Below are 26,816 nucleotides of genomic sequence, written 5' to 3'. Positions count from 1 at the left end.
GCTGAGTGGATTACTTAAACTAATACCAATTTCTGCAACTACTGAGCTAAACTGTGGTTCCTCTTAACTTTGTGCCAGCAGTTCTGTTTCTTAGACACATTTCTAGAGTTCTCAGTCTCAGCAGTTATATCCTTATACAAAGTCCCTGAGCAGTCAAGCACCAGTGCTGACAGCCTTAAAGCCCAACAGAGTCTAGAGGGCAAAGGCGTTGTCAGAGGCTGACGACTGACAGTCACACCAGCATGGAAAATGAATGAAATACCATCAATCACACTCGCTGTTTTCACTCAACCACATACTGCAAATAAATAAAGAAATAAATACACAGAATGTTGCAGGTAAAATGGTTTAATTTTACTTTTGCTGATGCTGGGCTGCAGCTAAACATTAGGGGGATACACATTAGCAGCTAATGAACATTCACAGGTTACTTCTCTGGTTTCTCATTTTGAGAATGTACCACTCTTACCTTCAGAGCTAATAATCAGTCAAATCATATTAGCTGCATTATTTTGCTACTATAACATGTGTGTGAGCATTTTTCTGTGTTTAAGTGTATGAGCATGCATTAACTCATCTAATAAATTACAGTACAGGATACAGCTGTTTCACTTAGCCACTCTGAAATGCATTTTAATTTCCTCTTTACTACTTCATCAATACACCATTACAACAAAGTATTCAACAATTTTCAACAGGCGAATGGGCTCAAATCAAACGTGTGCTACAGCTCATTACTGTACATGGATGGAACAGACTACTTAACCAGCTGAATGTATTGTAACTAGTTTTCTTCCTCAGGCAATAAAGTTAAAACCAAACCAAGTGCTGGGAGAAAGAGGTTATTTCAACATCTGGCTGACACCCCCGCATGCAGAGGCATCGACTAAGCGCTAAACAACCTCCCCACTCAGGGAAAGAGAGAACGCAAGAGAGAGAAGTTATGAAGTATAAAAAAATGAAAATCTTCCAGTCAAAAAGTTTCCTACGATTTTATAAAAATTAATGAAAAAGATCTGAAATTCACTTTGATAATCGTTTTAATCAACACAACCAATGAAAAGACCAAAATCAACAGAGCATAAGTCCGTCCCTCAAAACATTCTGACTTCTGTACCCACAAAAGATGGCTTTGGCTCTAAGAAGATACTTTAATTAGTGCAATCAATTCTTCTAAAATATTTTTTCTGTTTTCATGCCTTTTTTTGAAAAAATAACATTTAAAAACTGAAGAGAAAATTGTCAAATGTATCCTTTAAGAAGGACATCTTATCTACAGTATGATTGGCCGTTTTGTCCACTCATCTCCCAAATTCCTCTCTGATGTCCTTCCCACCCTGCTTTCTACGATTATTTTTTTATATAAAAGAATGCCCTGAAAGGACCAAAGCAGCTACTAGGGGTAGGAATAAGAGGAGTAGAGGGATCAAACCAACAGTAAACAGTATCAGCGAAGAGCATGAGTCGGTTCAAAATTCATAGCAAGTCTGCAGCCAGACAACAGAAAACCTCAAAGAAAGCACACAAAGCTGAAAGAGAACAAGGAGCAATGACGAGAGGATTTCAGCATCTGATGACACACTAGCTTGCTCAATCTTCCGCTTCCCATCACACTTCTGTTGTGTCCGATACGCATATAAGACTCCATATAACAGTTTGCATTTTTATGTGTTCCTATTTCATGTTTGTTAACAACAACAAAAAGAAACAGGGCAAGGAGAATCTCACGACTGAATGAAGAGAATCTAACAAGCTGGCTCAACAGATCCGGCCGCACTCTCCCCTGATTGGCTGGGGGAGCCAGAGTGAGCAACAGTGGCTTGGAGATCAATACAAAAACTCATATTCCTTTATTGAGGATGATGAACAGATAACCAGAGGAGGAGAGAAGAAAATGAAAACAGTAATGCTGCTTATGCCTGCAACAGTAAAGGGGAGATAAACTGACTAGGACAAAGCTGTGAGAAGACAAACAGACAAGCATGCACACATACACCAGACAATGAGATACACACACATACAGACACACACATACACAAAAACATATAAACAGGTACCAAATGCTCACACATGCATAGAAAATAGTCTTTCACAAACACATGGACAACAAAGATAGGCACATACCCACACTGGCAAACTCTGAGATACATAAAAACAATCAATATATGTATAAACACAAACATAGACATACTCATCCACCCACAATACCCCTCTGATACCATTCTTTGGGATTTCACCAAACACAATAAGAGAAAAATTCTCTAAATCGAGTGCTAAGCTGTGTGAAGGATAACATTCAGGGGCTAATGTGTTGAATCTTAAACAGCTCAAACAGGAGCACAATGCTCAGCAATCTGCAAATCACCATGTTATTATTTCATCTGTGTTTAATCCATTTAAAGTGGCTAAGTGGATGGAAATTAGTTAAGGTGAGCAAAAGAGAAAATGACAAGGCACGGTATTAAATCATTAGAAAAGTTCTGCTTCCATATAACCTACACCTATTCACAAAGTGTTGAGGGGGATAAAAGTTAAAATAAGAGTCATAGTTTGTAAAGAAAAGTGGAAAAATTCTGGTAACCAAAAAAGGTCATCATCAGCAACTCTAAGAGGACACCAAAAACTGATTGCCAGGCCCCTATCTCTCGCAGGCAGACAGATGGACAAACACTCGGCTTCAGTTCAGAGGCAGAGTAAATATTAGCCAAGCTGTGAAAAAAAAGGCCCATGGAAGGGAAGGACAAAAGTATATACTTTATTTTTTAAGCTTGACGCTGAAAAACAAAGTCAAAATGCACAATGTGGCAACACGCGTGCATACTGTTTGATATGAAGTGCATTTGTGTGTGTCTGCAAGCGTCTTCTCCAGCCTTTCATCAGCTTAGAGAGGTGAAGTGATTGGGGCACTCGCCAGTGATTGGAGCGACACTCAGCATGCTGCTTAAAATTGTCATAATGGAGAAAATATAAAGAGACAGAGAAAGATCGAGAGAAAGAGAGAGAAGACAACTATGGACAAAAAGAGACCCATGACATTCCGCATGCCAATAATGATTTGTTGACATTATGGAAATTAGAAATAATCTGTTCGTTGTATTGTATATTTTTCCTCATGTAATGTATATTGTGTTCAATTCAGCTGACTTTCTTTCGTCGTCAGAATAGAAATTGAGTCAATCTCTGGATCAGTGCTCCCTGTGTCTGGCTCTGAAGCAGCTGGCTGGGCCTAGGGTTTCGCTCTGGCTGGCAGCTCATTTTGGATCAGTTTGTTAGGAATTGCTTTACACTTTGAAAAGATCACAACAAAAGTAAAGTACATCATTTTAAAACCTGGCAAACAACAATGACACTTTATCCATTTTATGTGTGGGCGTTTATGTTGCTAATATTATTTCAATGATATTTTTCAACACTTATTTCTTCAGGGAATGTTGAGTGAGCAGGCATGTACTTCAGCAGCATGCTTTTTCATATTCATACGCCCACAAACGCTCATACCTCGGATCTGCCCGCAGTAAACCGCAGTTCAACACTATTGATCTCTGAGCAGCTCATCTTAAGTAGCTGAGGACTGAATGTCTTGCTTAGGGGCACTAAACTCTCAGAGACTGAGGGAGAGGAGCTTTACGTATCCAGTCAATATCACCAAATGAGGTAACACATAGGTGACTGAATCTATGACCCACCTATGAAAGTTTTGCAATAAAAAACACAACTTGTTTTTTTTTTTTGTCTTTTTTTCAGTTAGCCAGCCTGGCTGTTTTTACCTGGTTCCAGTCTTAAGGCTAAGCTAAGAGTAAAGGAGAGCGGTATTGACCTTTTCATCGAAATCCAGGCAAGAAAGCGACTATGTGCTTTAAGCAAAATCTTGCACCATTTCTTTAAAAATTGAAATGTCAGACATAAACTTAAAATATCTGACAATAAGAAGTGTGTGCGATGTGACGTGGATGTTTACCTGTAACTGTAGTCTCTGAATTTCCTCCACCGTGATTGCAAGGCATTTGGTGAAGTCTGTTAAATCCTGGTCAGCTGTTTCTATCATCTTGCATCCCTATGCACAGAAAAAAATGGACACACACACACACCGAAAACAAAAAAAACACAATCAGATGGATATACACATACACAGATAGCACAACAAAAAACTCAGGCAGAGATAAGGAATAGGGGGATAACAAAGCACAGAAAAACAGAACAAGATGGAGAGATGGAGAGAGGTATAAATCAGTGTTTTATTCTTGTCTGGCTGTCTGTGGGCTGTGTTGCTGAATAATGTAGAGGTTCCAGTCAGTGGACCTAAACTACAGCACCCAGGTAAACAACCATACTCTGGATTTCTCTCCCATTGTCTCCTCTCTCTATACGCTGTCACTTTCCTCCTAAAACACACCAACTTTACACACACACACACACACACACACACACACACACACACACACACACACACACACACACACACACACACACACACACACACACACACACACACACACACACACACACACACACACACACACACACACACACACACACACACACACACACACACACACACACACACTGTTCTGTTTGATCCCCCCCTCCTCTTCCCTCATCCTTCCATCCCTGATTCCCCTCATCTCTCCCCTTCCCTTGTGGATGCGTTTCTATTCTCTCCCTTCCATTTATGCAGAATTATTCACCGTTTCCGACAAATCTCTGAAGGAGCGCCTTAAACTTTCACATTGTGCTGTTCCTTAAGCATTACCATAAAACTCTGTTCTCTCTCATGGAAAAAGGTATTGTTCATTTTTTTAACCTGTGTGATATTTGTGAAAAGAGACTAATATCACAGAAAGCTACAGAGAGAGGGGAAAAGGGTGTTAGAGGAAAAAAAGGGTGTCACAGCTGAAGGCAAATATCTCTGTGTGTGAGTATGTATGCGTGTATGTGTGTTTGTGTGTGTGTGTCTGTCTGTGTGTGTGTCCATGGTGTAGTATTGGATCTGCATTTGAAAATGTAAACAATGTGTATTGGAGCACTGCTGATCACTGAAACCACACAAAGGTCACACAGGCACTACAATTTATTACCAGTAACACGTTTATCTATGTGTCACCTGATCCTGTATTTATACCCAGCTTCCCCTCTCCTCACATGTCCTGGTTTGACGCATTGCTTCTTATAATTAACGGAAAGTCCACTTCATAGAAGAATAAGCAATTATTTCCATGACCTTGGATGCTTTAGTCTAAATATGCCTACATGAACAAGTCGTCTGCACAGCTGGGAATACAGGGAGCAAAGGCTATGACAGGATATCATCAGAAGACTCTTTTATACCTGGACTATGTTTAGATAAAATTTAGATAGAATACATTTAACTTATGTTAAAATGTATTTCAAGTAAACACACAGAACTCTTACTATTACCAAGAATTCTTTAGAAGTAACTTATATACTTTAAGGTGCTGGATTTGTGCATTAAATTTAGACGAACTCAACAGAGATCATCACAGTGAATCACAGTCACTTTATCCTGACAGATGATCTGTGAAAAAGAAATGTACCTCTGCTTCACTCTGCTTCTCACTGTGCAGCCCTAATGGCATCTGCTAGATTCCACCAAACCTGACCGACAACAACCACTCAGAGCAGAGGAGTCTCTGACGGAGTGTCAATAACTGTTCTGAATGCAGATCAAACTGTGAAATTAGGCAGCGCTGACTAATATGAATCAATATTCTTTTAAAGTATTGTCGATGAATGTATGAGAAAGTTTGTGATCAAGTCGAGCCAAAACCGAAAAAAAAGGTTATCAACTTCAGCTGAAATATGTATAATTTATCTGGCAATTCCTCATTATAGGTTGTATGTATATAAGTAAGGAGCACATCAATCACATCCCCTTTCAGATAATTTGATTTATTTGAATTTGATATTCTTGAATGGTTTTTAGGCTATTATCAGCCAGCGAGGTTCAAGTTAGGGCCAAAGGCTTGAGTTGTCTGTGAATGTTAACAGGCATGAGGCAAAGTAAGCAGCATGCCTGTTCTTGTCAGCAGATAGTGAATTATACCTGTATAATATGACTCTGACCACTTCTAGATGCATCTTGAGAGCTGATAGTTGAATTGATGTCAGACTGCAAACTTGTACCCACTTCAATTATTCAGTCCGCATGTTCTTGTCACTGCAGGTGGAACTTCCTGGGAGGCTCGAGCATATGAGCCATTAAACCCCAAAGGATAGTCACTTATCCCACTTTGGCAGCATGATGTCAGCTCTGTGACCCCGCGACAACACACACACACGCACGCAAGCACACGCACACACACACGCGGAAAGCATGATGTTTCCCAAACTCAAGCGGAGTAGATAGTTGATGTCATGCTGAGTGGCTGACAGGTTTACTTTGCTGAATGCAGTGACAGTGCAAGGTCCCACATTCAGGATCAGACAAAATTGCGTCACAATGCTTGTGGATAAGGAATAGGCCATGGATTTATAATGAGAAATGCACAGTAAATCTGGCACATGATAACGTTCTGAAGGAGCACTGACATGAGGGGCGCTTTTATCTGGGTGTTCAGATCAAATATCAACAATCTTTCTCCAGAATAGCAGACTAGGGCGGGCTGTGGCTCAGAGGAAAAGCGGGTCATCTTTCATTCAAGACTGGCTCCTCCGGTCGGCAGTTGTCCTTGGGCAAGACACTGAACCCCAAATTGCATCCCGTGCTTAGATGGTATGTAGATCCGATCGCAACAGTGTGAATGTCAGTGTGAATGGGAAGTAGTGCACCTTGAGTAATCCGAAGACTAGAAAGGCGCTATATACTGTAAGTACAAGTCCATTTACCAGACTCCTTTAAAGCAGTGGACTTACGGTAAACCAAGCTCAAGGTAATTCAACTGCTATCAAACACTGCTCTGCTTGAAAATATCTTTAAAGTCAGTATCAACTGAAGTCTTTGTTCAGTGGCAGACCTGATTTACAAGGTATATAACTATGAAACAGAAAAGTCCCTGCCTGTGTGCAAGTCCCCTCTTAACTTCAAGTCTTGCTTCAAAGAAATCCATGGTGGAAAAGTCAACTTCTTACTAAAGTTGCCGACATGTCAAAGTGGTAAGGAGTCAAGTTGTGTATATCTGCTACAAGATATTAGTTATTTAGTCCAAACTATCAAATACGTCTGCCTAAAGTCCTATTGCTTTTTGTTTATGTGTGTGAGTATGTCTCTGTGTACACCTGAGATCTGCGCATGTTGTGTTCCACTCACCTTGTCTGCATAGAATGCTTTGACCTCTGCAGTAATGGAATCAAAATCCCCACTGATATAGTCGGGGAGAAAGCTGCATGTAAGGATAGAAAAAGAGGGTGAGTGACAGAGCGAGAGGGTTACGATTGCAAGAAAGACAGAGAGCATGAGGCAGAGATAGAAGAGAGAAGGGGAGAGAGGACATCGGGGCATGTGTCAACTCTTTGATCTGTGCGGAGCGGGACCGACGCCGCCGGGGGAAGATGAAGAGACATGTAGACTGACAGGGTGATTCTCTCTGGCCCTGTGTGTCTCACGCACACGCGCGCGCGCGCGCACACACACACACACACACACACACACACACACACACACACACACACACACACACACACACACACACACACACACACACACACACACACACACACACACACACACACACACACACACACACACACACACACACACACACACACACACACACACACACACACACACACACACACACACACACACACACACACACACACACACACACACACACACACACACACACAATCTCTCTCACGTGCTCGCACAGATAAACAGAGCATGATGTACCTGGTGTTCATCAGATATTGGCCTGCTCCATTACACTGCGTGACTTCATTCTCCATTAGAGCTGATTATCATTTTTGATTACTACAGGTCACAGTGCAATTTATTGTTTTGAAACATCATTTTTCAATCAATGCAGTATACTAGATGGTAAATGGTGAATTATGTTATACTAAATAAGCCATGTGCCTGCTTTAGTAATGGGTTTATTTAAAGGGACTACTGATACAGGTTATAGGACACAGTTATGTAAAAAGAATACACTGACATTGTTAAAAACATCGTCAAGTTGTTATCAACCAAACAATACTGATTCAGATACTACAATACATTATCAAAGCAGAGTTTCCCCTAGATTTATATTAGGGGGGGCTGCGCCGTCAAGTTAATTTTATCTAATTGTATTGTCTTAATATTGTCAGATAACAACAGGAGTCATTTAAGGATACCGTTCCTATAGAACAGCTCTATACCTTGTACTTTCAGTAAACAAATTAAACAGCTTCATGTTATTTATCTTATTTACATGACATCATATATATTGTCTCTATATGGTCGCGTGTTTACAATTCTCAGAAAACTCAGACAGTGTTGGAGATTCACTTGTTCAAAGATCGTTTGTTAATTTTTTTGGGAATAGGCTCCACTCTTAGCGAGGAAAGCGAAACTGAAACTTATCAGAGATCCTTTATTATTTAGTTTGAGAAGAGGCTTCACTCCAACAAAAACAACTAAGGGAAAACATGAAAAGCATGATTCCTAGAAAGCATGATTCCTAAAAAAAAAAAAGGTCATTTAAAGCTAAAAAAAAATGCTGCGAAGAGGAATATAGGGAGTAAGCAGATATCATGTGTTGATTACGCACCATGGTGATAACAATTAAGATTTAAGCTTAACTCATTAGTGTGCATTTCAGCCATTTTAAATTATCTAAAAAAAAGAAGAAATTCCCTACTTTTTTAATGACAGCTGAAAAGTAATGATAATAAAGATAATAATGATAATTGTTGACAGTTATTTTGTAGTGAGTATGCATGCAATAAATGTATGTGTGTTGTTGGCTCATGTAAGGCCAATGTACAAGCAAATTGTTTGCAAAACAGAGTATGAAAAGGAGAAGAAAAATCTAAATGCAATTTATTGGCATATAAATGAATTCCCCCGGCCCTACTTTACCATGGTTTATGACTCACATAAGCCAGAATTGCCTCTCAGACACCAGGCGCAAGGATCACAAAATGAAGTAATACAGAATATTAGCTGCCAACTACATAAACCTGGCAGAAATACTATGTTATTACATGCAATTAAGAGGATTACAACGGAAAATTAAACTGGGCATGAGGTTTGGGAATATACGTGCAAGTAGGTGTTCTGAATACAAATTTCATTCATACAAATTCAACTGTGTTTTGAGGCAATCTGCATTCCCATGGTGCAGGAATTAACAAGGTCTGTAGTGGATATCAGCAAAAACAACCACATATCTACCAGCCACAACTGAGTAGAATATTCATGTCGTAGAGAGATGGATAGCTCAAGCTGTTTGTTCCATTCATGTGTGTGTGTGTGTGTGTGTGTGTGTGTGTGTGTGTGTGTGTGTGTGTGTGTGTGTGTGTGTGTGTGTGTGTGTGTGTGTGTGTGTGTGTGTGTGTGTGTGTGTGTGTGTGTGTGTGTGTGTGTGTGTGTGTGTGTGTGGAACAGGACCACGCAGGGATGCAGTTGCTGCTATCTAGAGGCATTAACAGGTCTGACATAACGATTTCTTGGTTGGTTGGTTGAGTTGTGTGTGTGTGTGTGTGTGTGTGTGTGTGTGTGTGCGTGCACACACGTGCATGCTCCCCCGCATGAAGCAAGAGCAATGTTTCGGTTGGTTGAAGAAAGAGATACAGAAGGATTATTCCCTCCCTCCTCAGTGTTCCCATTTACACCAACCAGATACAACAAGACAAACAGAACAACACTTGCATGCAATCTGCTGACACACACACACACACACACGCACGCACGCACGCACGCACGCACGCACAGTTCTACCTATGCTTTACAAAAAAATTTAATCCAGGTAAAAACTTTCCTTGTCCACACACATTCACAAGAACGTGCACACGCACAAACATCTGCAGACAAGAACGTTCACACAAGCCCATGCACACTTTTCCCTCCTTATAATGGATGCCACAATTGCATCTCCATTCAGAAATAACCTTCATGTGACAGATGGGATAAGACGTGACACTGGGCGTAATCAGAGCTTTACACACACACACTTCCATTGTGACCTGTGAGCATGACTCCATCGGCTCATAGTAATTGACCAGGCAAGGTTCTAAATTCTGTGTTTGTGTCTGTGAGCGCGAGCGTAAAATGCTGGTTGCGTGTGTGTCTGTGTGCTGTGTGTCTGACAGTCTTCACTTCCACATTAATATTAACTGACACTTTAATTTGGATGGGAAATAGAGCATTTTACCGCCAGTTTGTCTGAGTACCGGATGGCGGGGGTGGCTGTGTGACCTTTGCCTGTGTTTGTGAGTGTGTATGTCTTTGTCTATCAGCCTGTTTGTGTGTCCCTCTCTCTGCATCCCCTTTGCTTGCCTTTCCCCCCCTCTCCCTGCTAACCCACACCTCTCCTCGCCATGATCTTTACATCCTTTTCCAATCTTGTCTCATTTCCGCTCTGCAATACTTATTTTTGTAGGTTACTAAGGCTTTCTAGGCTTTGTTTACATCAAACTCAGCTTGACAACATCCTTCCATATGACCACTAAATTACAACTAAATGTTTTGTTTATATTCTCTTGCTCACTTGAATCACAGCACCACTGACAAACACTTTTCTCGCCTTTGCACCACTTGAGGAGATGCAGCTCTGATTACTCCTCTCATCCCTCCCATCTCCCAATCAAAGGAGGAGAGCGAGTGAAAGGGTGAAGGAATTATTTTGGATGACATTAATAAGCCTTATACATAAACAAGCCAAAGCAAAGCTCCATGACATTTTCCACTCTCTGACTCAATTGAACATTGATATGAACTGTAGGGCACAGAGACAAACTTGCGGACTCACAAACAAAACTCTGGACACACGACTGTTGTGCATGTTAGAGAATATTGGCTTATTGCATGTGTTTGTAGGGAACTGTCATGTCTAATCAGAAAAAAAAAAAAACCTAATCGGTCATGACCGATCTCTGAAGGAAAAGGTTGGAAATTTGTTGGTAGATTTGTGTCTGACTTGGTACTGGATACCACAACATCTTGCCCAAGCATAACCAAGTAGTTCAGTTGCATTAAAGATTAGATTCCCATATCTTTTTATGGCATCACAACACACATTATGTAAAAAAAAAAATGTCCCCATGCTCCTCAACATAACTCCAAATTTCAATTCCCAACAAAGAGCAATAAACGGTGAGGGGACTTTAAATCAGTCTATAATAGACAAACTCCATTTTGACTGTAAAAGCATAGCAAGTGTTATGAGAGAATTTCTGGTCTTATAAAAATACAGAAGAAAGCCAGTTGGCTATGAGCTTAAGTTTTCTTAACAAATGATAATGATAATAAAGAGTCAAATAAAACCGGTAATAGTAGTAATTTTCTGCAGAGTAAGAATTGAAAACAGAACAGACATGCTGCAATAGCGTTACATATTAAACAAATTATACCCACCTATATACCACAAAAAGATGCAACAAATAAATAATACAATATACAACTAGAAGGATTAAGCATATTGATTCCATTCATGTTGAGGTTAATCATTTAAATTAATTTAATTTAATAAATAGTTTTATGACTGAAAGCAATTAGGAGGAAGGCGACATTTCTTATCAGTCATCAGCTGGTCCATGAGTCTCTCAAACCCCCTGCCTGGTTTCATTAGTGGTGTAATCCTCTTAATTGTTGGCCTGTGACCCTGTTTTTAGGTCATGCAATTCTAGATATCCTAGTAATTCCCAAGTGAATTTGACTACAGCATTTTTGAGGGGACATTTTAATGGATTATATAATGTGTATGATACATTTGAAACCTGGTTCAATATATCCTAAACATATATCAGCCACCCTGACCACAACACCAAGATATCAAATTAAAATACTTCAATCATCTCACAAAGCCATTAGCCTGTCCAGTGAGGATAAATTATAATTAAAAAAAAAGATGTGAGAGAAAGCATAAAATGACTGAAAAAAAGAAAGTAAAAGTGTCAGATAGATCTCTTTGCCTTAGTGTCTTAAACGGTCTTGTGCTTGACAATTTTATTTGCTAAGGCTGACAGCATTATCTTTACCAAACCAAAGCGCATACATAAGCATATGCTAACGCAACTATGCTCTCAAAATCTCTTCCACATATACAAATGCTTAGTCAAACACGGATGGATTCACACATCTAGATTGTCCAAATCCACCCACAGAAAAGCACACAGACCCACACACAGCTGCAATTTTTTATAAACTCTCACTTATCCATCTCTTGACTTCTTATCCTCTCAGAGGATTTGATTAGATGCACAAACTAGACCAAATGCTATTTTCATTTAGATATGGGGACAATACAGGGTTAGACATAAAGGAGAGCCAGTGGGTCTCAGCTCTGACGAAAAAGCCTGAGCTCCCATGAAAGTATATAATACTAATTTACCAATTCATTTTATGAGGTGAACGGCTTTAAATTTCATTGGCAGTTGCTCAGTGATAATGTTGTACTGGTAAGCTTTAAGTGTTTTTTATAGATATGTTAGTCATATTAGTTTTTTGAGTTTGAGCAGATTTGTGCTCTATGTCAGTGTGTTCTGTTGATTGATTGAATTATTCTAGAGAACTATCTTGTGATGGGATCACACCAGCTGCGACGCCAAATCGGGTCAGGGACATAAAGTGGTGGGGAAATGCCCTACTTCCGTCACCATTGCGCGGACCACACCCATCTTCAAACTTGGCCTTCATTTTGATCTCAAGTACAAACCTGTTTGGTTCTTGCATTAAACTCAGCTCTTTGCTCAGTAGTTATTGGCTGGCCTGTAGTTACTGACCAGTTTACCAACTTCAAACTAGGTCTGTAATCAAAACTGCAGTACATGTCCATATATGAATGCATGTCAGTGATGAATACTGCCTGTTGCTAACAAAGTAAGTGGTAGATTGAAAAAAGCAGACAAAGTAGGAAAGACAAAGTAAAAAAGGGATTCAATCTAGAGAGAAAAGGCATGTGCCAACCCCTACTGAAGAAAAATGAGGGTCTTTGAGCAATTTCATGCAAATACTTTGTGTAAATGTAGTACTTGGAAAAGAACAAATAAGTGACCCAGATTTCTAAGAATTGAACAATTTCTTTAAGAGAGTGATCAAGTGCATACACATCATCCCTGCAATGAATTTAAATCAAAGAGCAGAATGCTTTGACCAAATTACAATTCAAAAATCAAAAGGAGACAGGAACCTCCATAACAGAAATAATGTCATAAGAATAACTTAATTACTACTATTAAGGCTGTTTTGACCAGAAATTACATGGCACCTTTCTTTATTTTACTGTGGGAGGCCTTTCACCTACTCTGTTTTTGTGGCAGAGCAAGAGGCTCTAGAAGCTGACCACAGACTTTATTATCCTCATTATTGTCGGATTGAAAAACACATTTACATGCAGACATGGACAAACACTTACACAGTCCACACACACACACACACGCACGCACGCACGCACGCACACACGCGTGCACACACGCACACACCTTAGCTATCTATTACATCTGTTTCCTAGTTTAAAAATGATATCAATCTAGCAAATCTTGTTGTTTTTGTTAATCTTTTGTTTTGTTTTTCCCACATCTCTCTTTTACCTCCCTCTATTTGATTATATGGTGCTGCAGTTGTCTGTTTTGCCAGATCTCATGATGTTTGGCTCTGATTGATTACTTTCATCTTCAACTCCCTTCCTTCTGTCCTCTACCTCTCTGTAGTCCATTAGTTATGGTAATGTTAGGTTAAATACATCTTAACTTGCTGGTGATTAATTTACAAATCCCCAACCGTAAACATTTCCTTCTTTTTTTTCCTCTGCCATTTTCTTACAATTTTTCCCTCCCTGTATAATGTTTAGCTTTCCAGGACAGATGCTGTTTGGGTTGGGAGCAGGTGAGCTAAAAAGGGAGGCCTGGCTGTCAGCAACCCTGTAAAGGGTGCTGACAGACCTTGGATTGTAGGGTAACAGACAAAAGTATGAGCGATGTCTCTGCCAGCAGGCCAAATATGCTCAAACTCACATTCAGAGACAGATACAAGACTAGTTTTACTTGAAAATTCAATGAAAAAAATATGTTACACATTACATGTTTGGCTTATTGTACTAGTGAGGACCTCATTCATTCTCTCATCTCCAACAAAAACTGCAACTCTCAATACTTGCATATTTGTGAATCTAGTTGTGAATTCTTGTTCTAACCTTAATTGTGCAGCCTGACTTCCATCTATAAGCAAAAGTAAACATTAGAAAACAATTGCTGTTGATTGAGCATTCAGAGTGGTAATCTGATTCATCGCTGCAGCGTGCATTTCAATGATTTTACAATTTACTGTTTATTATATTGATTGGCTTATTGTCTATCATTCAAGCAAATCATTACGATAATAAAGGAAAAGTAAGCCTAGATTGTTACCTAATTTGTTCTTCATCAAGTTACTTGGGAATGGACAATTAAGCACCAAACCATAACTTTCTCTTTCTTTATTTTTGCCTTCAATTTCAACATAAACAGCAGTGCTGCTTTGGTGAAGTAAAAATAGTGTTGTTAGTTTGCAGTGAATCAGATCAAGTTTACAAAATTATGCCATCCTTGAAGTGGTGGATATACAATAAATGCTTTTGACGATCACTGTGACATGTTTGACTTGGCATGATAAACATAGCAAGGTATGCAGAGGGCCTGTAAACCCAGTAAATGGGCTGTTGTATATGTACAGTCAACCATCATATGAAAACACCTTTAGTTGGAAAAACATAAAGGATCTTTGCTTTAAAATTAAGTCCTAACCTCATACACAAGAATACGTTTGCCCACTGAAGAGGTGTGAATGGGCTTTAATGTCCTCGCCTCAGATGTCTACAACCTAAAATGGTTGTCACATGATAGAATTGCAAGGGCATGCACGTAGACAAACAGACACATATTACATCATATTCACACTCTAAAAAAAAATACACACTCATGTTCACACTTTGAGGTGTTAATGTGAAAGTGAAACAGTTCGGGGACACAACGGATCCCAGATCCATCACAGTCATGACAGCAGTCTTCCATTAGCCACATACACAAAAAGTGGTTGCAGAATGCACATTTAAGGCCCTTTCACACATGCACTGCAACCCTGGAATTACTTAGCCATTACACAGCGGGACTGTACGTGGGAGCGCAAATGTCCAAATGACTGGACAACAAATGTTTTTTTACCATGCCCGCAGCCAAGTACTAAGTCTGTGTAATCTCAGAGTGAGCCCATTTGTAAAAACAGCGACTTATTCTCAGGTGTATTTACAGCTTTTTGAGTGTGGCGTGTTGATGACGTTCCTATCATGCACATACCTAGAAGAAGGGTGATTTAAACAAAGACGGCAAAGTTAAAGTCTAACTGGGGAAAAGACAAGACCCTGCTGTCAGTAAGGGCAGCCGCCGCAATCATCAGACAAATTCAAGAAACGGGGAGAGACTTGGTTGTTTATGACTAAATTACGAACAAGCTCCGTCACAGCACACACGGCACGCACGGCATGTACAGCACGAACAGCACGGAAGGCACGCAGAGTACGCACAGCACGCACAGCATGAACAGCACGAACAGCATGCACAGCACACACACAAAATCAAATTAACTAATGAAAATGGGAACACGGGGCAGACTCACCTGTTTCTAACTCCAGAAGTGATATTATAAAGGTGATTGGCAGCTCCATCAGCACAAGCCCTCAAGAGAGCTACAGAAAGATGGACAGAGAGATAGTTTAGCCTGTGTAACTGAGGGCAATTCGTTTTAAATAAATAGTACACCTTACATTCACTGCAACACATTTATGCCTTTTAAAATACATCCAATGTACAAGTTACATATGACCCAGTTCAAACTGGCATAAACAATGTGTAGTGTAGTGTCTCAATAAACACTAGTTCTCCAACGATGCAGAGGTGAGCTTAGTTCACGTTCACTCTACTTTAGGAAATTTCAATTGTTGGTTCAATTTGTATGTTTCTACCTGGGTGAACCACCTTAGTCTAGTGGCATCCAGGTGTAGTCCTCCAAACACTTCACTAATATCATTTTTCTCACTGAAAAAAAGTCAGCACATTCAGCAGACTTCACTGCAGGCATGAAACACCGCTTATGATTAGTTCCACAGGAGTAAGATAGAATAGAATAGAATAGAAATACTTACAATAGCAATACTTTGATCCCAAGCTTGGAAATTTCAGATACACACTAGAATGGCACATACTAATAATACTCATTGGACATTACATACTTTGTGAATCAAGGAATTAAGAATTCTGCCCTGTAGGGCTGCAGCTACCTAACCTTTTTGTAATTGAGTATTCTACCGGCTATCCCAATGATTAATCGAGTAATCAGATAAAAATGAAATCTGAAAAAAAAAATCACTATCAAATAATATATTATGTCTAGGGTAGGCTTATTTGGTAATGTACAAAACGCACATTTATACATACAGAACTGTAAAGACTGATCAGGTAGGTCACATTATTTTTTAACATTGTCATGAAAGACTAAACAAAAGAAGAGTCATTCACATGGACAGTTACGCATTCTCTTGCTGTTTCACTGCAGCAACCGCACTCACACTCACTCGGTGAAGTGGCCTTAACAACAGGACTCTTTCGGCTCAGCGCCGAATCCTCGATGTTGTGCTGTTGTTGTACGCCAGTTGTGGTTTGCATTGGACACATTGCATCTTTTTGGTTTCTTTTTTAAGTGAGAAATGATCCCAAACGTATGCGCTCTGCCTTTTCCGAGCTGTAGTGGTGTGCATCCACAAAAACAGTTGGTGTGGAACAATGATCCCTGTGCTGAGTAGGCCACATAACATGAAAGATAGGAATTAAACGAATCATCGAGGCAGAGATTTTGCCGTGAGGATTTTTTGTAATCGAGTAATTCGAGTTCCTCGAGTATCTGTTTCAGCCCTAGTGCCCCATCTATGAGTGGAAGCTGTACAGTAGGGCTGGGCAATATGACAAAAATATAATCACGATATAGGTCATTTCATATCCCCATAATGTATACATTTTTTATGTATATGTTCAGGCCCTCAGATGACACCGCATGAAAAACAGACACTATCCTCTAGTGGACATCACTGCATTGGCTGAGGAACACTTCCAAAAACCATTGTCTGTGAACACAGTTTAAACTCTACCATGCAAAGAGTAAACCACATATAAACAAGAAACGCTGCCTTATCTGGGCCCGAGCTTATTTATGATGGACTGAGGCAAAGTGTAAAACTGTACAGCTGATATTAAATTATTTCTGGTCATTATGGATGCTGCATCCTCCAGGCTAAAGAGGAGAGGTACAATCCAGCTTGTTATCAGCACATGGTTTAAAAGCCGGCATCTGTGATGGTATGGGTGTGCATCAGTGCACATGGCATGGGTTACCTGTACATTTGTTAAGGCACCATTAATGCTGAATGATATATGCAGGTTTTGGAGCAACATGAACTGCCAAATAGATGATGTAATTTTAAGTGAAGGCCTTGATTGTTTCACGAAGACATTGCCAAATCACATTCTGCACGTATTACAACAGCATGGCTCTGTAGTAAAAGAAACCTGGTGCTAAACTGGCCTGCCCTGCGCAGTACCGACTTGAAATGTCCAACAAAGGAGACCCTGAGGTGTTGAGCAGCTGAAATCCTGCATTAAGTAAGAATGGGAAAAGCAGTCCACTTTGGGAAGTGAGGAGACCAACTGCTGTCACTTTCAAACACTTACATAGTGTTGTTTAAAGAAGGGGGTGATCAAACAGAGTGGTAAACGTTGCTGGTATCAAATTCTAAATGAGGATATCATTTACAAAATAAATTACATTTTTCGGTTTCAACATGTCTTTGGGCCATTTCCAATTACATATGGGGTTTCAATGATTTGCAAATCATTAAATTGTGTATTCATTTTTATTTAACAGAGCATCCCACCTTTTTATAAACAGGGTTGTTTCATCTTGTGTTGATGGGGGATAACTTCTGTTATCATTTGACGGTTCATACATACACTGTTGACTTGACTTAAGTAGACTCGATTAGCAGAGTTAAATGGAGTGTAATAATTATTCCAACAGAGGCAGGGTATCCCTCTCAATGTAGCTATCCCATCCTTCTGCACTTAAAAAAGTTAGAGGATGTAGGAGGATATGCATTGATGTAAATAAGACACTAACTCAAGGCAGTGCTTTTACTCATAACCCCCAACACCTGCTGCCAATGTTTCACATCAAGAAATGATTGAAATGTAAATTACTCATTATCTCCAACAGAGTGCAAAGGCTGAGAAACTTTTCAAACGGCAACTTGGGAAAAAAACACTTCTTTAAGCCCAGTGGTGACAGACTGTAAAACTATCAGTCATTATCTATACACATACACACAAACTGAATACATTTCAGATAGGTTCTAGAAAAGTTATTTCTGTCTGTCAATCATTTATTCAGCTCTGTTTGCATGACATACACACACACACACACACACACACACACACAAACAAACACCCTCACACAGCTCCAGTAAATCGGAGAGGTTTGATGTGATAAATGTGATCTACAAAGTGGAACTCTCGAGTATCAACATCATAAACATCTTTCAAAATTATTGACTGACATTTGCATCATTTCCAATTTCTTTTCAGACCATATTTAATGTCTGCATTCAAATGGTGGTGTAATAAAAGGGCCACAAACTGCTACATTTTATCATGACAGACGTCTCCTTGCCAATGCTTGTTTTGAAGGAAAAAAGATCTCATAAATACCAATGAGTGATACTTTTCAATATGTTAAAACCTCTTCTGACATTATTTTACACCGTTAATAGTATATTTATTATTTGCCTCTTTGTGATTAAAAAACAGTACCTCCGCTAAGACATTTTTGAGAAGTTTATAAATCTTATTAAGCTTCAGGGAAAATGAACTATAGTTTTACAACACACAGGAAATGCCATGCATTTAATGAGTGAGGAAATTGTTTAAAAGTGATTTCTTTAACATGTTTAATGTATTTCCATCCTCATGAAAGGCAACTGGTTTGAATATTTTAAATCTTGCATTGTTTAAAACTATGTTTACTTGCAAGCATTAATCTCCTCGCCTTTGTATTTGTACATCACTACATTTCTTGAAAAATAGAGAAAATCAAAGGTGTTTTAAAAATACATGAAGCTGCATTGCAGGTCAGACACCAGGTTGACTTAAGTCTGATAATCAGCAATTGGATATGTTTTATCCAATACTCTGGTTGAGTTGAAGTTAGTTAAATCTGTATCAAACAGCTTGAAACAACATGGCTGTGATTCTCTAGCCACATTCCTGGAGACTTTTTTTTTCTTTACTTTTTCTGCTATGTATCAGTATAATATGGTCATGTCAGCATGTCAAATAGTCAAGAGTGTGCTTCTTCTGTTGTTTTAAGATGTTAAAACACAATTTCCTACAACTGCAAATTCACATAAAACGGGTCAAGATTATGCTAGATTGAATCTTCACTGTAAGGGCGCATGTGTCTTTCTAGATCTCTCAACATTTATAACAGTCTTCATCACAGTAAATGGTAAAAGTGGGTAAACTAAACTGGAGAAAGATTTTCTATCCATCTGCACTCCATTCACAGGCAGTGGAGATACGATACTGTCATTCTCCCACTGAAAACAATGAACTGCTGTTTGAAGTATGTCCCAACTGTGAATGGAGCAGCCGAACCAACTCTAACAACATCTTCTACTTCTCCTCAGAGCATGAGAGTTTAACAAACAAGCTCACAAAATAACCACATACAGTGAAATAGCTTCCTTATGAATTCTGATGACCTTGTAAATTGACTAGCCATAATAATCCCTCCCTGCAGGCCAACTCATCCTGTCATTCAATGTACTTACCTGGGGGATAGATACATATGGTGGGCAGGAGATAATGTACTTCCACACACAGCGCTAAACTGTGCTATTTTGCTCTTAAGTTTGATGCAGGAAAGATGCAAGTACACGCACACACACATGCACACGCGTACGGTATATTCTATTTCAGTTATTGATGAGGTTATAGTGAGGATTAATACCTGTCAAGTCAGGGCTTTTGCAGCGTACAGGAGAGGGCAAACGGTCACAGAGAGCCGTGAAAAGATTATTATCGTTATGATGCCTTGATGCCCTCCCTTCATCTATTAGTCCACCTCTCCCCCTCCACATGTCACCCTGTCTCCAGAACCCTCCTGCTCTCTACACCTTGCCTTATATTTGATTGATTTCAAATATAATTAAAAAAAAAAATCTTATTTTGGTTTTTACAAGCTTCACTTTGTTACACATTATTCGTCTGTGCTGTCATTCTCTATATTATTCGAGGTGGCAAAATTATCACCAGATCTACTCATTTTATTTTTCCTTTCCATTAACAATTTTACAGGAATTAGTTTTTTGGCTTTCTGATGATCTTTATCCATCAGTCCTCGCCAACAACTTCCCTCTTTAAATATCCACCTAACCATTTACTCCATCTGACATGTGCTTAATTGCACATGTTCAGGAAGTGTGTGTGTCCATGTCAACGCACAGCGGCCACATCACCCAACTGACCTTGATTGCAAGGCTGATACTCAACTGGCTGATAGGTGATGTTCATAAAACCTAAATTTCAGCAAGCTGTGAAACATCAACAAATGATGAAATCAGGCACAGGCCTGTTTTTTTTCTCTTGTCGAGAGAATTACCTTTAATGATTGCTATATTGATTTACTTGTTTGTGTTGTTACACGGTGAAGTAAGTGAAGGATCTGTAAGTAAGTAAATGAGTAAGTGAGTGGTTGACTGATGGACAAGATGAGTGAGAGGGTGTGTTAGTGAGATAAGCAGCTTGATCCTACTTCACATCATCACACTTGGCACCTGTAAATGAGCTTCCCTTTGATCAGTGTTGCGCTCTTCCAGCCTCTATCACTTCTTTGCTCCCTGCTGCTCTACCTCTCCCACAGGTGATGAGGGGGCCCAGGGGCAGCACATCAGAGAACCTGAGTGCTGTGTGTATGTGTGTGTCTGTAAGGGTGGAGACCTGGCTACGATGCCTCCAGGTGAACAACCATCTGGAGAGTGACACAAACTCAGACATGCTCATGCGCACACTGACATCTGCTTATCCCATAAACAACATTAAAAATACATTGCATATCAAGGGAGGTACGATAACTTGCTACAAGCGTGTTTACCATCATACTGTGGGAGATATAAGATCTGCCATTCATGCGCCATCATCGTCCTGTCAAAACTTCTTCAAGTCCCAAGTGCACTTCTGCCAAGAGCAAAACTGATCAAGAAAGCTTCCCAATTTCTGACAGCCACACCACAGTATTGCTTGTGGCACTTAAGAAACCATCAAAAATATCTCTGAAACTTTAAGTAGTCTTATCAAAGAGGGAGCAAATGCCACATGGCATTATAAAGCTTCATCATGCTGCCAAAGTACATCTGATATGTCCATCTTTCTCAGTGGGCGCCAAATGATGCAGTTTGATGATTTGAAGCAATTCTTTACTCATGATTCTTGTTCCCTTATTACTGGAGAATATCAAATGGGATAACAAAACAATGATTGAAACAGATCAGCAAAAGGATATGCAATATATCCACAATGCATTTTTGTGAAATGTAATCACTGGGGTATGACCTAATGTATCAGATTCTGATCCCAGTTTGGATTTGTAAATGAGGATATTAAATGAAAAGTTTCAATCACCAAACATTGTTGAGGGTCAGTTATAATCAAAGAGGTGTAGGGAATCTATGACATATCTCTCATTCTGGTAGGAAACAAACAAGTGAAAATGCAAATGCATTTAATATTACATAAATGTAATCTTAGGAAAAACAAACAATACGATTTTTGATAGTTCTGTGCAGACCTACAGAAATATGGCCTTACTCTTTACTCTGGGTACACAGTGTGAACCTTTTCCAAAACCTTTTTTGCCAAACTCATCGTTCTGTCCCTCTCCTATACAGGCGGATTTCCAGTTGTCCTGGCCCTGTGCGGACCAATCACAACTGTTTATTTCATGTGGGGTGGGTTTAAGACAATCACCGTCCAGTCTGCAGGTCCGTTCAGCGCAGTTTTTTAGGCTCACAAAACTCAGTTCAAACTGTCAAACTAGGCAGCACTGATAAGCTATGACTTGACATTCTGTTACTGTATTGCCCATTTCTCACAAAAAATGCTTTGAATTAAGCATTTCAGTGTACTGTTTAATTTGTTCGCCATTGTTTTCCACTGAGCAAGCACCGCCATTTTATGATTGGTTGTAGGTCACGTCATTGCTGTGATTAGTTGTGGGTTAGATTCCATGGCTCTGATTGGTTGTTGGTCTTTCCAATCGAGTCTAGAAGCATTTTGCTCTGCACCTTTGATAACGCACCTTGGAAATTGAAAATGAACTGGACACAGACAAATAATTCTCATATCAAAATACTTTTGATGAATGTACTATGCAGTTTTTTTTCTTTACATTGTATATATTATTTTATTCTTCTCACTAAATTAACTATCAAAAGAATATTTACCTTTGGTGTGAAATTGCTTCGTGTAATGCCATTGAACATTTTTCTAGAGGTCCTCTTGTATTAAGGTGAATACTGAGAGATGTGTGATGGAAAGACCTCGGGTGCCTCTTGGGCTTTTGCTAAGTTGATAAGAATATCAAAGATATTTTAATTAAAATTCAATTTGATATGGTTTTAATCACAAGTCTGCCTTCAAAGTTATTTTGTTTACTAACCTTCTTTCCTGATTGCATAAGTACATTTTTCATAAATTAGTGTGCCTACAGTTATTTTATCATTTCCTGGTGCGACTTCTATTTGGTTCCTCCATGCAAAATGGTGATGTACCTCCCAGAATGACTGTTGGAGGCTCCACAGCCATCGGCCACTATTGGAGCCCAGATCGGCTGTGGCCGATCAACCAGCCGACCTCTAGTTTAAAAGGTTTACATACATTTGGAATAAGACAACCTAGTCAGTTTTTGTGGGTTGCCTACATCAAACAACATGGGATTCAAAATGACATTTGGATCCCCTTCCTAAGACTCATGAGGGCTCATAGGAATATACCAACCACCTCAACATCTCCACTCACAGCTCCAGAACTACCTTTGCAGAGGTGCACTATTTCTCCCCAAGACAAACTGGGCAGTATGAGAAAAATAACGTGTTTTCTGAACATTAAAGCATGTAAACATGCTCTAGTGTGAACAAGTATGAACCTGAAAACGAAGATATGTCTCCTTTAAAAGGCTCAATGTCAGCTTTGCATATTTAATACATCACAGCCAAGTAGTACAACCGCTACGCATCAACGCATCTCATAAGCGACACCTCAGGGAGTCTGGAGCTCTACTTCCCTTCAATAACCTTTAACAATGAGCCTTTTATGCATGCTTTTGAGTTTTCTGGATATCTGCTTGTCTTTTACTCTGATAAAGTGCTTTGGTGTATTCATGAATCAGAAGGAAAATCAAATCCATTTTAACATCCTCTAGTTACCAACTACAAAAAAGTGGTTGGAATCTAGGGGACTTCCTTGGTTCATAAATCGCCAGCAACTTGTGGCCAGCAGGATGTGAAAGTGACTGAGCACAGTTCATCCCATCTTCAACAATAAACATCAACTCTGAGCATAATTGTTCCAAAACTGCTCAAGTGGAGCTATTTAGTGAGTGTGTATTATGCTATAGGTAGGGTCTGTTTGAAAAAAACGTAGCCCTTGTCCCGTGTTCTTTGCTAATTCTATATGAATAAGCAAGAGTTGTGCATCAATGACAAAAAATATTTAGGGTGAGGCATGTGCTTGCCTAAACGCAGGAAAGTACTTTCTATCGGTTCACTAACCCGAACATTTCCACTCTGACGAAAGGCTGTAAGACATGGCATAGATGTAAAAAACAGCTCAGAGTCAGTTCTAAAGATGGATTTGTTAGAAGTGAAACACCCACATTCTGAATGCAGGGGGCTTGGGTCCAGTCGGTTTGTTTATATCGACCCTGTCACTCCCCCGCTGAGTGGATAGTTACTGGGACTGCCTGTGTTTACATTATTTACACACCAATTAGCTATAATGAATGTCTACACACTTGATGAATCTGAACGGATGTGCTATTCTTGTAACATCAAGACCTTACAGTTGCTGTGAGAGTAAGTTCAGTTTGATTATTAATATTTGATCACATACATTTCAAGTTTATGTGTAAAATTAAATGAACTGAAATGTCTGAATAAAAACACTGTCTTTTTAGTATCATGATTACATGGCATAATACGTTTTGAATCTGACTGTGAATGTAATATAACTGCATTTTGTGTGATTTTATCTTTGCTTCAGTGCTGTTTTGTTATATTGTCATCTTTTTGTGTTATTCAAACACATCTCACAGAGGGCATGTGGGCAGAGGGCAGAAAGGGGGCATTTTTAGTGACATGGCAGCCATTTAGATTTTGCACAGTGGAGACTGCACAGGCTAGAGAAGATAGTCTGACAAAACACATGCTCAGTGCAAATTAATGCAGAGAGAACTAAGTGATACTAAGGGGTTTGTTTAATCTGTGTTGGGGATGTGTGAGACATACCTTTACTCCAGAGGATGTGTAGGTAGTCCTTATCCAGAGGCTGGTTCAGAATAATCAGACAGATCCTCTGCGTGCCTGTACAAGATAGGATGAGAGGGGGAAAGGTATGAATCATGAACAAAAGGATAGAGATGCTACAGACGATGGAGTGTAATGGCCACATAGCAAAAACCCATCACATTACTATTTGCATGTTTTAAAAATTGCCTTTTAAATACAAATTGGAGGCTATGGTTTGTGGACCTGGATGTGCATGATAAAGAAAAAATCTAAAACAATGCCATGCTAATTAGGTCATTATCACCCTCCACACAGGCAGGAAAATAAGGACTGAAAACAGAAACCATTCCAAATGAGTCAGGGTCCTGAATCTTGTTTTGGTGTAAATATATTTACACAAAATTGCCTTTTTTAAGGGAAATTACTGCACACATTTCTTCAATGCTCATTTGAATACGTTCACCTTGGTGACACAATATGTGACTACATGGCAATCGGAGGAAAGACATTTCAAACACAAGTGAAAAGATCCTGACATTCTATAGGGTCTCTTTCCTCTCAGTGTAAATCTATGCTTCCTTCTCAAAGTCTATCCCATGGTGCATCGCTTTGCAAATCTATTTCCTCTCTCAACCGTCCCATCCATCTTGCTTTTAGCTTTTCGATTGCTCTGCTTCTAATGCAGATCACCTGACTTATACTTTAGAATTGCAATTTTCTATCTGCAAGACATGAAAAACAAAATAACAAAATAATCTGCATTTATTGACAAGGTAAAAACAGATCTGTCTTAACGTAAGAGCAAAGGACTTAAGCACAACCTCTCTTCCCCTCGCCTTCACACGCTATTTCGCTGCTTGCGGATTTTTCTCTCACCGTCATGTCTGACCTAATGAATGATTTCTCATCCATTTTCAAAGTTGTTGCCCTTTGTCTCAAAGCCAAAATGTCTATGCAGGCTTAGCCAGCACATTGTGAGTACAGTGACCTCATCACTGTCTCCTAAACTGTATTTATGTTAATTCCACATAACTGGATTCTAGTTTTCGGAACAACACGACATGGCATATCTAATAAAGCTTGTATCTTTGCCAATACACCTTACATGATACGGTATATCATTAATGCAGTGGCGGGCCATAGAAAGCAGTGGTGAAGAATGAGGAAGAATATTGTACTTTAGGTTTCATGAAATTCTCATTGAAAAATATGCATCACCTTTTGAAAAACACCCTTTGGGGATTTTACAGTGTAAAGAGTGCATTTTGACTTGGTTGAGAGTATGTGGAAAGAAAAGAAAATAGTCCTTTGGGTCTGTGACTTTGCTGCAGCAGTGGGCTTGATGTTGTTAAAAAGTTCACATCACTGGGAGGTCATTTCCAAAAAGAAAGTCAACCCCAGCAGAGTATGGTAAAAGGAGAGAGAATAAAGAAGAGAGACAGAAGAGGAGGAAAAGAAAGGAAGACACGAGGAGGGGAGGGAAAGGAGGAGAAAGAGGAGGAGTAGATTTGTCAGTCTTGTCTCTTAATTGGCTGGAGGAGTACAGAGAATAAAAGACAAACTCAACCAACTGTGACTTTTCAGATAACCCCTCGTCACAGAAACACTCACCTACACACACACACTCACCTACACACACACACAGAAACACACACACACACACACACTATGCGGCCTTTAGTGCACTCGTTCAAAGAAATGTCACCTTGGGATTCTTTTAAAAAAGTGCCAGAGAGTAAAAATACACATACAAAAACCAAGCACATAGATATTCAAGGAATAGGCATTTATAATTAAAACGGTGAAATTTAAAAGGCTAACTTTGCACACTAGGGATTTTAAAATACAGCCATTCAGGCGATGTTTTTATATTCTTCACCAAGAGTCTAGATGAGCATTTCATGCAAGGGACGAAACTACAACAATGAACTTGTTGGGGGAACAGGTTTAACTATATTGTACAGTTAGGAGTACAGTGTATGATACAGGGAATCTCAAACACATTTTACCTTTGATTGAAAGTGGCAGAAATGTACAGTATATCATCAGGACGATGTCTGTGTGCTCTGATCTATTCTG

General features: G+C 39.5%; 1 protein-coding gene across 1 annotated transcript in view; it reads right to left on the bottom strand.

The window, feature by feature from the left end:
- tpk1 (thiamin pyrophosphokinase 1) overlaps positions 1–26,816 on the bottom strand; it is a 59,382-nt gene that overhangs the window by 27,982 nt on the left and 4,584 nt on the right. The window contains exons 3-6 of the mRNA XM_083936586.1: positions 24,738–24,812; positions 15,749–15,818; positions 7,265–7,337; positions 3,959–4,054 (exon numbers count right to left, since the gene is read on the bottom strand). Of these exons, the coding sequence (XP_083792712.1) occupies positions 3,959–4,054; positions 7,265–7,337; positions 15,749–15,818; positions 24,738–24,812 (314 nt within the window). The remainder of the gene's footprint in view (positions 1–3,958; positions 4,055–7,264; positions 7,338–15,748; positions 15,819–24,737; positions 24,813–26,816) is intronic.

This window comes from Echiichthys vipera (assembly GCF_963691815.1).
Source record: "Echiichthys vipera genome assembly, chromosome: 21".
NCBI lineage: Eukaryota > Metazoa > Chordata > Actinopteri > Perciformes > Trachinidae > Echiichthys > Echiichthys vipera.
This window is presented reverse-complemented; position numbering and strand designations above follow the sequence as displayed.